Raw genomic sequence first — 12,753 nt, 5'->3', positions numbered from 1 at the left:
TTCGCCCTGCCCTTCCTCCCTCAGCAGTCCCTCTAAACAAATGTGGCCCTTTTCAAACCTCTAGCATCCTGGCTTCCCCCACCATGACTACCTCGCAGTTTGTGTGCTGTTCAAATGTCCACCCTGAATGTAAACCTTGAGGGCTCGCTCTGATGATGCCATTTAGAGCCAGCAGGCTGATCAGCTCGGCTACTACCCAGCTGGCCCTTCCCTAAATCTACATCTGTGAACTGTTGGGGTGTGTGGAGGGGCCTATCCTACTGATCTGAAGCTGCAGGATCTCCATGACACAGGGCAACAACAGGGTAACTGGAAAGAGTCCCAGTGAAGATTTCATACTGACGGTGTCACAGAAGCTAGAGACCGAGAATCAGACCAATGACTCATTGCAATGAACATTTGCAAGTGTAGATGGATGTGTGGACACAGGGTGTATTGTGGGACACACTACAGCTCCCATGGTTAAATGTTTCCTATGCTTTGTTTTTTGTTGTTGTTGTTTGGTCTTAATTTTGGGAGGGAGGTTGGAAGAGTAGAGGGCAGCTATGAGGGGACAGGGTGATGAGTGGGCCTGGGGTGCATGATGTAAAACTCAGAATCAGTAAAAAGTTGTTTAAAATAGTAACTGTAAGACAGTGAGCTCTACATACTCTCCCTATTTAGACTCAGAAAACACAGGGAGCATTTTCTCCACAGCCTGGTCATTTCATCCCCAACTAGAACATGAGATTGGCTGAGCTCCTCCTGAGCTCCCCCAAGGCTGCTCAAAGTTGGAAAGAAAACATGCATGCAACTGCTACCAGACTCTCCACCTCTGGCCCTACTCCTTCATGACTTTACACAGCAGAGTACCGGCTTCATGTCCCTCTAAGAAACCTTACTGGGGAAACCCCATCTTTCCATTGCATGGTTGTGGGGGGCACATCCTCTCCATGGTAAATAAAGTGACAGGATCATAGACAGAAGCCACAAGAACAGTGTTATGTTAGAGTGAGTGTGGATGCAATATTCAACTTAGTGTACTCAGCTGCCCAGGGCTATCAACAAAGCAGGACGGGAAAGGCCACAGGTTGAGGCCAGGGTCTCTCTATTGCTCTCCATCATATTTTTTTGGACCTGGTCTTTCCCTGAACCTAGAGCTTGCTGTTTGGTCTAGCCAGTAAGCTTCAAGCATACATTCCCACTCCCTGCCTGCAAGGCCCATGATGGAATTACAGATGCAGATTACCACAACCAGCTTTTACATGGATGCTAAGGATGCAACTTCAGGCCCTCAGTTCATCCATGAAACCATCTTCAGGCCCCTAGAGTCGATTTGTTTGTTTTTCGAGACAGGGTTTCTCTGGCAATACTGGAACTCACTCTGTAGACCAGGCTGGCCTTAAACTCCCACAGATCTGCCTGCCTCTGGCTCCTGAGTAGCTCCACCATGCCTGGCTCCCTACAGTTATCTTTATCTTGAGCTCCTTTTCTCAGTACAACTAAATACTTAACTTCATGTACCCACTGACAATTCCTATCTTTCCCCAGGCTACACATTCTGGCTTTCTCAAAATCCTTGGAGTTGAGATAAATAAATCACAAATCTCAGATCCTGTCACTCAAGCCACATACCCTAATTAGAACCAAAGCCCCACTTCGGATTTGACACTTCTCTTTTCCCACCATCTCCTCCCATCCCATCCTAACCTTATATCTGATAAGCGAGTGACAAGCAAAGAAACACCTCCTCTGAGCCCCCTGTAGCCAGGTTGTGACATGGAGGAAGGGGTGTCATAGTGTCGTAGACCACCACCTGTGCCTTGGAAACAAACATGAACTGTCATCTTTCATCCAGGAAGGGAAGTCTTGGCTCCCAGGGCTCAGTGATTTTCCTCTGATTGTGAGCATGCACATGACGGTGAGATCCAGGGGCTTATGGTCAGGAGTGCCCTGACCTGGGAGAATACAAGCTCATCTGTCAGCTGATCTGGAACAATAGAATGCAGGAACTACATATAGGGCCATAGCCCAACACTGGACCAGCAGAACCTAACAGGCTTCTCACGCCTTACACAGCTGCCCCTGCTTGCCAATCGAGGCAATGCATGCAGCAGCAGAGGGAGAACTAGCACCTTTCGAAAGTTTGTCAACTCTGGAGATTTGTGAAAGCAGTCTCTTCCCACATGCCAGAGGCTCACAGCCTGGGGCAGCTGGAATCTTTATTCTGTTAAGTGGCAAGATGGCAGGCCAGCAGTACTAAGGAGACGGGGGACTTCCTCAGAGTACAGTTTGTCTGGACAGTGAACACCAGAGTGTGCCCACAAACAGGGTGGGAGTCCACTCCTTCCAGGCCAGGATGTCCAATGCCAGAACAGGGTCCTGTTCAGTGTCCTCAGGCTCAGACCACCTCAGGAAGGTTTTGCTGTGGGTTTAGGTTTCTTTCCCCTGTGCTTGAAGTCACGCAGTGGGTTCTGGGTCTTCACCTTCTACAAGGGCAGAGTCACAAGTTAGCTGGGGGAATCAGTCACATGGTCCAAACAGAGTGAGCAGTGCTGGCACCTGACAAAATCCCTGTGCCACAAGCCGGAAGCTGCTAGCTTCTGCAGACAACGTAAGGGAGGCTGACTGGGGGCAGAAACAGGGCCTTCAGGCAGCTGTGGGAATACCACAAACCCACCCTGCCTTATTCTTGGGAGTCCTATCCGTCCCTCAGGCAAGGCAGCTACTGCAGCTGAAGGGCAAGGAACCCTGCTATTGTCCCAAGAACCTCAGGAGACATACCTTAGCCTTCCTAGAGAAGGGAAGCTTTCTCCGTTTCTTTCGAGGATGTACAAGGCCACGAAGAGCAGCAGGAACTGGAAGAGACACTGGGCTTCAGGAATGGGCCTCAGGAATAGCCCCCCGCCATGCTTCTAAGCTCCAATTACACAGTCCTCTCTACCCCGGGGAATGTGTTTCCAGCCTGTGTTGTCCCACTCCTGTCAGTGCTACCCTGTATACCTGCAGCATAGACCCCAATCCTGCCCCAAGAAATGGTTCTATCCCAGCAGTGACAGTGCACACCTTTTACCCCAGCACTCAGGAGGCAGAGGCAGGACGGTCTGAGTTCAAGGCCAGCCTGGTCTACAGAGTAAGTTTCAGGACAGCCAGAACTACAGAGAGAAGCCCTGTCTGTCTCAAAAAGCCATAAAGAAAGAAAAAGAAAGAGGAAGGAAAAAGGAAAAATTAATGGAAGAAAGGAAAGAAAGGTGCCTAATACTCAATTATTTGTTATATGTGCACAAATAAAGGGTTAAAGTTAGCTCTCTAGGCTCACACTGTCTAAATCATGTCTGTATTGTTTAAATCTACTGCAAAGAACACGTAGCAAGAAAAGAGAGAAGCTATGGTATATATTCAGTAATAAGCGTGTGTACACAGCACAGAGAAAGGAAAGAGAGGAGGGAAGAAAGGAGAGAAATACCTTCAAGGAAAATGCATTTAAAAAGAGAAGTCAGTGGGTGGTTTCTGAACTGCAAATTCACTAGCCCCTGTAACTGCCCCAACCTTCCCTCTATATTCCACATAACTTCATGTGATCTTGAGCCTGGCCCCATAGCACCCAGCTCAAACCCATCAGAATGGGCCACATCTAACACCGTACACCTTCTCCTGGCTCTTGCAAACTTTCTGGCCATACTCTTAGTGACTTTGCTCTTAGCAGGTACTTTAGGCCAAAGGGACCCCCCCACCCCCAGCATTTCAGACAAAGACCGAGGGTGGGGTCTTCTCTAGCTCGCCAGCCCTCAGGAAACTACCTCCAGCCGCTCCTCTAGTGTTATCATGCTCCCATCTTCCCTAGATCCTTTCATACCACTACACCTTTTCTGCCCTGATATGTCCCTCCTATACCTTCCTATCATTTCTTCTTCTTCTTCTTTTTTTTTTTTTTAAGACAGGGTTTTACTGTGTAGCCTTGGCTGTCCTGGAACTCACTCTGTAGACGAGGCTGGCCTTGAACTCAGAAATCTACGTGCCTCTGCCTCCTGAGTGCTATGATTAAAGGCATATACCACCATTGCCCGGCCCTTCCTGTCACTTCTAAGGCAGCAACAACACATCAGCAAACCAACTTCATTCCAGGCAGGCAGATCAGGATGGTGGAGGGCCTAACTAACGGGCCAGAGCGCTTCTCATCAGCTCTTCTCCTTTATGTTTACTGTAAGCATAGAAGGCATGAATTCTCATTACAAACACCTGGCACCAGACATGTAAAGAAGAGCTCTTACTCAGCACCTCATGAGACCAGAAGGGCCAGCTAGGCTGAATGGCTACCCTCCTTCCCTCTGCAGCGTACATCTCCCTCATCCGTTCCTACCTACAAACCACGGAGGTCTCAGCTGTGTGCCTGCCAATCTAGAGTATTCTCCAGCACGAGGATCCTGAGCCCAGGACTCTCCCTCAAATGTGCTCAGCCTATTGAGAACATAGGAAGCCAGTCACTGGCTCATTCTTCTATCCAGCTAAACCCCAGAATGTGCTTCCAACTCTGCATAACCTCAGTGTCCTCATCTCCACAACACAACACAGGTATCATGAGATGGACAGGTTGAACAAGTCTACATGAGTTAGTACACAGTGGCACGGCTGTTCACGATCACACACGCTGTGCTGCCTGGTCTCTAGGTCCTCTCAGATACAAGCTTTCCCAGCACCAAGCTCAGGGGCTGACAGAAGACGGCCAAGAGAGGCAGGCCATCTCCTCCAGTCTCCTAGTCATCAGCAACACTCACCCAAGTAGTCAGGGACATTGCCCAGATGAGGCTTTACCACTGCTGGGTGCAAGGGCAGATCGTGACGTAGCAGCTGAAGGTCCCTGGGGTTGTCTTCAAAGTATGTCTGACAGGCAGAGAGAGCACAAAGATTAAGATGCACAAAAACTGCCCCTATGAGGCAGTTTTTGCCTACCACTTTGTTCTTCAGCCTCAAGAGCCACAGCCTAAAGCACCAACCTCAGGATTCTCATGGCTCGCATAGCTGACCTCTGCTGGCCAAGTATGGCAATGCATGCTGCAGAACAACCAAACATTGCCACCTTCAGGAAACCGGTTATCTCTGGAGGCTCTGGAATGTAAATGCAGTCCCTTCTCACATGCCAGAGTTCTGCAACTTGGGACAACTAGAACCTTTATTCACTTCAATGATGCTAATCTTCTGTGTCCCAAACACAGGTCCAAGGACATCCCCGATACAAGGACATGTCTGTTTCCTTCTCTAAGATACAAACAGCAGCACCCTGGATTGCTTTAGCTTAGTATCATCTTACAGACTGTTCTTCATCAACACCAACAGCCTCTTCATACTCTTTCCCATGTCTGTTTAACATCCAGGTATGGCCTGTACATTCTAAAGCCCCTGGTATGGACCCTACAGGGCTTCCAGCTTTGGCTTCCCAATAGTGTTGAAATGAACACGTGTATATAAAACATACACACACACACACACACACACACACACACACACACACACACACACTGCACGGTCACATGTGAGTAATGCCAAGCGCCTACCATGAAGTTGTGTCCACCATCTTCCTTTCAGCTAATTTCCTGTGTCCCCCTGCCAAAGGGCAGCCAACTGTCCAGCTCTCTGCTTCTCACCACTCAGAGCTTAACCAGCCTCCAAAACAAACAGGTCTAAGCCTGCCCTCACCTTGAGCTTCTCTGAGTGCAGAAGCTCCTCCTTGATCTCCTTCAATCTTGCCTCACGAATGGCCTGTTTGGTCACCGAGCGCATGGCATCCTGTGGGTAGACCAGCAGTCAGACAGCCTTACTCCTGAGTGCTCAGCAGTGGGGTGCAATCCCTGGGTCACAGCCCATTCTCCAACCGCCCTCCTCCCTACCCTTGACAAGCTTACCCTGCAGCGATAGCGAAAGCTTTCAATCTCCTGCATCTGGAACTGGTAGGGAAGCAGGATGGGGGCCTCACCCTCTGGAGAGAAGGCAGCAGTGAGGGTTGAGGGCAGGGCTCATGGTAGGCCTTCCCTGACAGCCGGTTCCTCTCCAAAATGAGGCTATACCTGAAGATGCTACTCAGCATCACTGTACTTGGGGCTACGAGCAGCTCCCCAGACACTTTGGTCAGCCTCACTCACTTCAAGGCTTGTGGCCACAAGACCCCTCCTGATGATGGTTGCTGCCTTCAGACAAGGCACACTTTACCTAAGGCATCTGAGTCAGGACAGGGCAGAGTATCTAGTTAGTCCCTGGCTATGAGGCAGTCAGTGAGCACAAGACTGGAAAAGCCACCTCAGTCACCATCTGTCAAAGGACACAGTACGTGTCACATGGGGAGAGATGATGGTGGACAGTGGTAGAGGACGCCTGTCATCTCTATGGACTTTTCAGCATTTTACACAGGGCCTCACTATAAAACCCAGGGTAGCCTCCAACCAGCTATGCAGCCTGGCCTGACCTAGAACTCGTGATCCTCCTGTCTCAGGCTCCCAAGTGCTGACACTACACGCTTAGAAAAGGCTTATTTTACTTTTTATATGTGTGAGTGCTTTGTCTGCAGGCACATATGTGCACTGCCTACATGCCTACATGCCTGTAGATGCCAAAAGATGGTACTAGGAACTGAACCTGGGTCCTCTGAAAGAGCAGCAAGTGCTCTTAACCATGGATCCATCTCTCGAGCCCAATTCTTTCATTTAAAAATAGCAACATACAAACAAACAAAAATATTCTTGCTATGTATCCCAGGCTAGCCTCAAATTGTCTGCCATCCTCTCTCATGTCCTGTGTTCTGTGACGACAGGTGCGCACTACCATACTGGATACTGTAGCTGGTTGCAAGATGCAATGGGAGAAGCTCGGCTCCTAGACCCATGGTCATGGAGCAGGAGCTCTTACCGCCACTGAGAAGCTCCTCAATCTTCCCCAAGCTGGACCGCTCTGTGGGCAGCACAAAGGTCAGAACTATGCCTGGGTTGTCGGCTCGAGCTGTCCTGTAGTGGGAGAGGATAAAGCATGCATGGGGTGTGTGTCTAACTCCTGCAGCATGCCCTGGCTCACCACACTCCCCATCCTCCTACCTGCCCGCTCGATGGACATAGGCTTCTGGAGTGGGAGGAAGATCAAAGTTGAGTACAGCAGATACATGGTGGAAGTCTATGCCCCGGGCCACACCTGACTCTGGATCAGCGGCCCTGAGAAAATAACCCAGGATCAGCCAGATACTTAGCCTCTGGAAATGCATTCTCAAGTTCAACCTCTAAACAATCTTGCAAGCAAAGCTGAAAGATCACCAAACCACTGGACATTAGGATTACTCGGGGAGCCGGGGTGTTGTGGGGTGGCCTGGAGTTCTGACATCTGGCCAAACCTTTGCCCTGACCTCAGTTCTGGGAAATAGCAGAGCACCTATAAACCACGTACCCTGAGCACTTCAAGCAGGCAATACCTAAAGAGTGTCCTTCTTCCCCTCAGAAGCATATTCTCTGCACATCACAGCCACATGGCTGGGGCTGCCTGGGCCATGTTCCCTGTAAGTCTGCTCACCCATGCCCAGCCGGACAACTTTGTGCTGCACATGCATGCAGGAATCACCCTTTACCATCGTTTCTACTTCTCCATGTCTGTCCACGGAGCTAAGCAAGGGCCCAAGGGGGCGCCTGGTTTAACCATCACGAATGTCTGGCAACCTGTTCTATGCACTTTGGCTTCAGCCTTACAAATGCTGAAAACGGTCCTCCTGGGAAATGCTGAGGAAAGAGAACTGTGGACTTACTTGTCTCCCTTGGACCCTCGGCCTCGCCGCTTGCCTTTGACTGGGGGTCCCAAGATTTCAGCATCTGTTGCTATGACACAATCATAGAGACCTTGGTTGAACTGGGAGATGATGTGGCACCTGCAATCCGAGAGGAACAGTCGGTCTCGTGAGCACAAGAGGCTCTTCCCAAGCCCAGCATCATCCTTCCCAGCAACTCTTTAATCTTTTTTATCATCTTCAGAGCCGTGCCTAAGCTTCCTCAGCTGAAAACAGAGTAATGAACTAGAGAGATGGCTCAGCAGTTAGATACACTGGCCATTCTATCAGATGACCTGGTTTCTATTCCCAGTACCAATATGGCGGCTAATACCAGCAACTACAATTTCAAGGGATCCAAGATCCTCTTCTGGCCTCCACGGTACCAGGCATGCATGTGGGACACATAAATACATGTAGGCAAAATACCCGTATACATAATGAGAATAGTTTTCTTCTTTTTTTAAATTAAGCAACAGTTAAGTATTTCAGAGTTGTGGGAAACACTTATCAGTCACATTGAGGGGTCTGGCTGCCAGCATCTGCTTAAGAAACAGGAACAAGGAGCTAGGTATACAGTGGCTGAGTACTTGCCTAGCATGAACAAGGCTCTGGGTTCAATCCCTAGCACTGCAAAAACGCAGGGGAGGAGAGAAGAAAGACCAGACTGTGAGAGGTAGTTCCCAGCCTTAAACCCAGCACTTGAAAAGCTGAGGCTGGAGGACTGCTGTAAGTTCATGGTCAGCCTGGACTACAGATACAGCATGAAGCCTTATCTCTTAAGAAAACAAGGAACCAACTGGTCTCTCTCTGTGTTCCTTCTCAGTTTATCTTCATCAAGACATAGACCATAACAAACCTGGATCGTAGTGGGAGTTCTCCATTGAGCACACAGGAAGGAATACTGAACTGTTCCAGGAAAAGACGGAGCCGGTAACCCCTCTCTAGAGTGTTGACAAAGAGCAAGGCTTTGCCCCGAATCAGTGACAGTTTGAGCAGGGCATAGAGCAGCAAGAATTTGTCTTCTTCGGTCTCACAGACCACCTGAAACTGCTGTAGCTGGTCTGGCCCCGGCAGCTGGGACTCCTGCAACTTGAGGGTAACCTAGGAAGAGGACAGACCTGTGATCAGGAAGAAAGAGAAGAGGTTCTATGGCCACTGCCTCACCACCAAAGTACCCCCATTAGTGCAGGGCAGACCTGCCTTTAAGGATTTCTGGTGTGCGAGCCATCACTCCCCTCCCCTTGGGGCGGTAACCTAAAAACTCAGTGACCTAACTACTGTGGTACATGGTAGCACAAACTACACATATGGCATCAGTGTACGCCACAAAAACAAACAATGATAGACGACACTACACAGCACAGTATGAAAGGCCTGCACGATGGTTCCAAAGACTGAAACGTAGGTAAGAAGAGAATTGTGGTCTTAGGGTTTGGCTCCCCTTGAAGACATACTGACCCAGGTAAGCCTTCCAGGAAAAGCCTAGTTTAGACTAGGGACACTTAGAAATATGTAATGATTTTAGGTGACTTCCTTTCAATGACTAAGAACTAGGAATGACATATCCAACAATAATAGTCCCACCCCAAACGCCAAAAGTTTCCTCTGAGAAGAAACCACAAGTCTCTGCGTGTCCCCAGTTCCAGATGCTCCATCGACAACCCTTACCGGGTTATGAAGTACCAGCTCCTTCAGAGCTTGTACATCCTCATTGAAAGTAGCCGACATGAGAAAAGCCTGGTAAATCCGAGGCAAGTGGCTGAAAGACAAAACAGGGCCTGATCAGGCTCCAAGTCCACCCATCCCACTCCAGTCCCAAGTCTGGACTCTCGGAGGTTCCCACTAGGAACTACTTCCGTTTCTTCCTTACCAGAGAAGACTCTTGAGTTCGTCCTCAAAGCCAAAGGAAAACAGAAGGTCAGCTTCGTCTACCACCAGCAGCTCCAGGGAGTCACGGAGTTTTAGGTTGTCCTGCTGCAACTGGCTTAATATTCGGGATGGGGTGCCCACCACCACATCTGGCTTCTCCATCAACATAGCTCTGCAAGGGGGAAAGTTACGGGTAGGGAGATGTTAGCAGCCAGAAACTCACCACGGCTTACCTGCCCTGTCTTCGCTACTCACAAGACCAAAGCCACATCTTTGCATAGCTTTGTTCCTTTAGAACCCCGCAGCTGTCACCCACCTCTGAGAAGCGGAGTCTTCGGCAGCTGAGACATTAGCCACTCGGACATCACGAGCACAGTAGGCGGCCAGCTGCTGGATCATGGACTGGGCCTGCCTGGCCAGCTCCTTAGTGGGAACAAGGACAAGGCCTCTGACAGCTTGCTCCGTTACAGGACCTGTCTGCAAGAGCATAAATTAAGGACTGTTAAAAGTACTGATGAACTCTTAATTCTGCCCACCACAGGACGCAGAATAGAGAGCTCTCCCAGGCGCTGAAATTTAAAAACAACTTGCTTCATGTCTGAAATTACTCAGCACATACTAGGTATGGAGCTGATGTGCCCTCTCTAGATTAAAAAAAAAGGTTTCTTTAGGATTACAGTAAGAGCAGGGTGTGGTGGTGCCTGCCTATAATCCCAGCATTCAGGAGGCATAGGTAGGCGGATCTCTGTGAGTTCTAGGCCTGCCTGGTCTACAGAGTGAGTGCAGGACAGCCAAGGCTACACAGAGAAATCATGTCTTGAAAATGAAAAAAGATTACAATAAGGCTGGTGATAGCAGCAGGAAGGCCTGGGTTGTGTGCCAGGTAACCTGAACTCAGGCTCAAGAGTTCATGCCGCAAATGGGCTAGGTTCTCTGTGGCCCGCCTAACACGGTTTAAGGACCAACAGAAACCGTTTCACAGGTGAGCATTTCCCTCCTCAGCCTTCTTCCCTCATGCCCACCGCCCCTCTCGGTACCCACCGCCTTCTTGTGGAGAAGCAACTGCAGCATCGGAATAGCATAAGCTGCCGTCTTCCCCGAGCCTGTGCGGGCGCGGGCCAAGAGGTCCTTCCCCTCCAGCGCCAGAGGTATGGCCTTTTCCTGGATCAGCGTAGGACGCGACCAGCCCAAGTCTGTGACAGCCTAAGAAGGAAGAGGAGCACACAGCTCAAGAGGCGCGAAGTGCGGCGGCACGCCGGGTCCCAGCTCCGCAGCCTTCCCCGTACCTGCAGGAGCCGGGGATCCAGCCCCATGTGTTCAAACCCCAGCGCTTCTTGGTCCTCCATGGCGTGCCTTCACGCTGACTGTGCGCACGCGTGGGGCAGGACAAATCAACAACCAATCAGCTCCGGAGGAGACGTCACTTCCGGGAAGGTCTTTGGCGCGGCCGTCTGGTGCGGCTACAAACCTGTGGTGTTGTGCTGCGCGCTGGAGCGCCCTCCAGATCGTGGGTGGCTCTTCTCTGTCGCCCCAGCCTGCCCCGACGCACAGGGTGGCGTGGGCAGGACTGTGCCTGCTACGTTCTGGTTAGGATCCGACCGCGTTCTGCCTGAGAGGAGGCAGCAAAGCCCATTGGGAGGCACTGAGAGGCGGCTGTAGGGCTGCGGATGCTAAACCTTGCCTCCCCTTAGGCACATGCGCAGAGGAGTTCTGTGGGTAACTAGAGTGTGAGATTAATCTGACTGGGCTGAAATCACAGCAGAGTGCTGACCTACTAAGATAAGTTGTATCAGACCTCTAGCTGATATGAAGACTCACAGACCCTGCCATACGCCCTGCAGTCTTTCACTGCTCGCAGAGGAGCCTAGTTAGCCTGACCCCTTCCTGGGATCTGGCATTCCCAAAAAACCAAATTCAGTCAGAGGTTGTTATCACATACTAATGAGACTCATTGCAGAATCCCATTACCCGGCCATGTCCTTGGGACCTTTTTATTCTTCCGTTTTATTATTTATTATTTTATTATTTTATTATTTATTCTGTTTTATTCTTTTTATTCTTCTTCTACAGGGTCTCAGTATGTAGTGACTGGCCCGGAACTTGGTAGGCAGACCTGACTGGCTTTCAACGCAGATATTCTGCCTCCTGAGTGCTGGGATTAAAGGCATGCACCACCACAAGCGACTTCCCTGGGATCTCTTAAACACCCTCTAAAGCCGGAAATAAAATATGTCCTTGAATCTAGCTAGGTGATGTCAGCCAACCTTGGGCCCATTTCTTCTGGGCCTGCCCCAACCACTTTCATCACAAGAGACCTTAAAAGAACTCTGCTCCCTCCCGAGCCGATTGATGCCTTTCTTCACCTTGCCATTCGGGCTCTTTAATAAACTGCTTTTCCGAAGGTCACCGAGGCTGGTCTCCCAAACATAACAATATGTTCTTTTAAGCCATTCTGGTAACTATTGTTAGAGCAATATTAGAAGAGAGATTGGTGGGGCCTTTTTACCAACAGTCTTATTTACAATGACTGTGTATTAAGAACGGGAAAGCACTCCTGATAATGAGAATGGGCTGAGCTGAAGGAAAGATCAATAAAGGGTCTTTCAAAGTGGGAAAGTGACCTCTTTGCTAGCATGTGTGATGCCTTAGCCTCACTTCTCAACTAGTAGCAAAGGAGAGTCAAAATGGAAGTCTAAGCCGAAGAGCGACCAGGCAGGACTAGAACCTAACTGCCAAGGGGCTAGAATCTTGCACCTGTGATTACAGTGGGCTCATCCTGTAGAGCGTGGTTCTCAATCCTCATGCTGTGGTGACCCACGACCTTAAAATTATTTCATTGCTACTTCATAACTGTAATTCTGCTACTGTTATGAATCATGATGTAAAATATCTGTGCTCTCTGATGGTCCTAGGTGACCACTGTGAAAGGGTCACTTGACCCCCCAGAGGGGTCACAACCCACAGGTTGAGAACCGCTGATCTACACTAACTCCATACTTTAAGGTGATCGATTAGCAATCTTTGCCATGTTGGGTGGCAGTCTCAACTTTCAGGGTTAAAGATATACATTTGGAGCAGTCATTTTCCTGCCTACGATACACCTCACATAC

The 12,753-nt window shown here is 49.7% G+C and overlaps 1 protein-coding gene across 1 annotated transcript; it reads right to left on the bottom strand.

The window, feature by feature from the left end:
• Window positions 1-2,181: 2,181 nt before the first annotated feature.
• On the bottom strand, window positions 2,182-11,368 carry Ddx56 (DEAD-box helicase 56). Its single transcript, XM_055624274.1, has 14 exons — window positions 10,930-11,368; window positions 10,685-10,846; window positions 9,960-10,120; window positions 9,645-9,815; window positions 9,443-9,533; window positions 8,631-8,875; window positions 7,754-7,873; window positions 7,059-7,172; window positions 6,877-6,971; window positions 5,880-5,953; window positions 5,674-5,763; window positions 4,755-4,860; window positions 2,764-2,837; window positions 2,182-2,468 (listed from the first exon to the last, which is right to left on the bottom strand). Exons 1-14 carry the CDS (start codon window positions 10,987-10,989, stop codon window positions 2,391-2,393), a joined length of 1,641 nt encoding a protein of 546 aa, XP_055480249.1. The 5' UTR covers window positions 10,990-11,368; the 3' UTR covers window positions 2,182-2,390.
• Between the last annotated feature and the right edge of the window lie 1,385 nt (window positions 11,369-12,753).

This window comes from Psammomys obesus, unplaced genomic scaffold (genome assembly GCF_907164565.1).
Source record: "Psammomys obesus unplaced genomic scaffold, mPsaObe1.curated_primary_1811, whole genome shotgun sequence".
Lineage (NCBI taxonomy): Eukaryota > Metazoa > Chordata > Mammalia > Rodentia > Muridae > Psammomys > Psammomys obesus.
The sequence above is the reverse complement of the archived record's forward strand: the minus strand, read 5'-3'. Positions and strand labels throughout refer to the sequence as shown.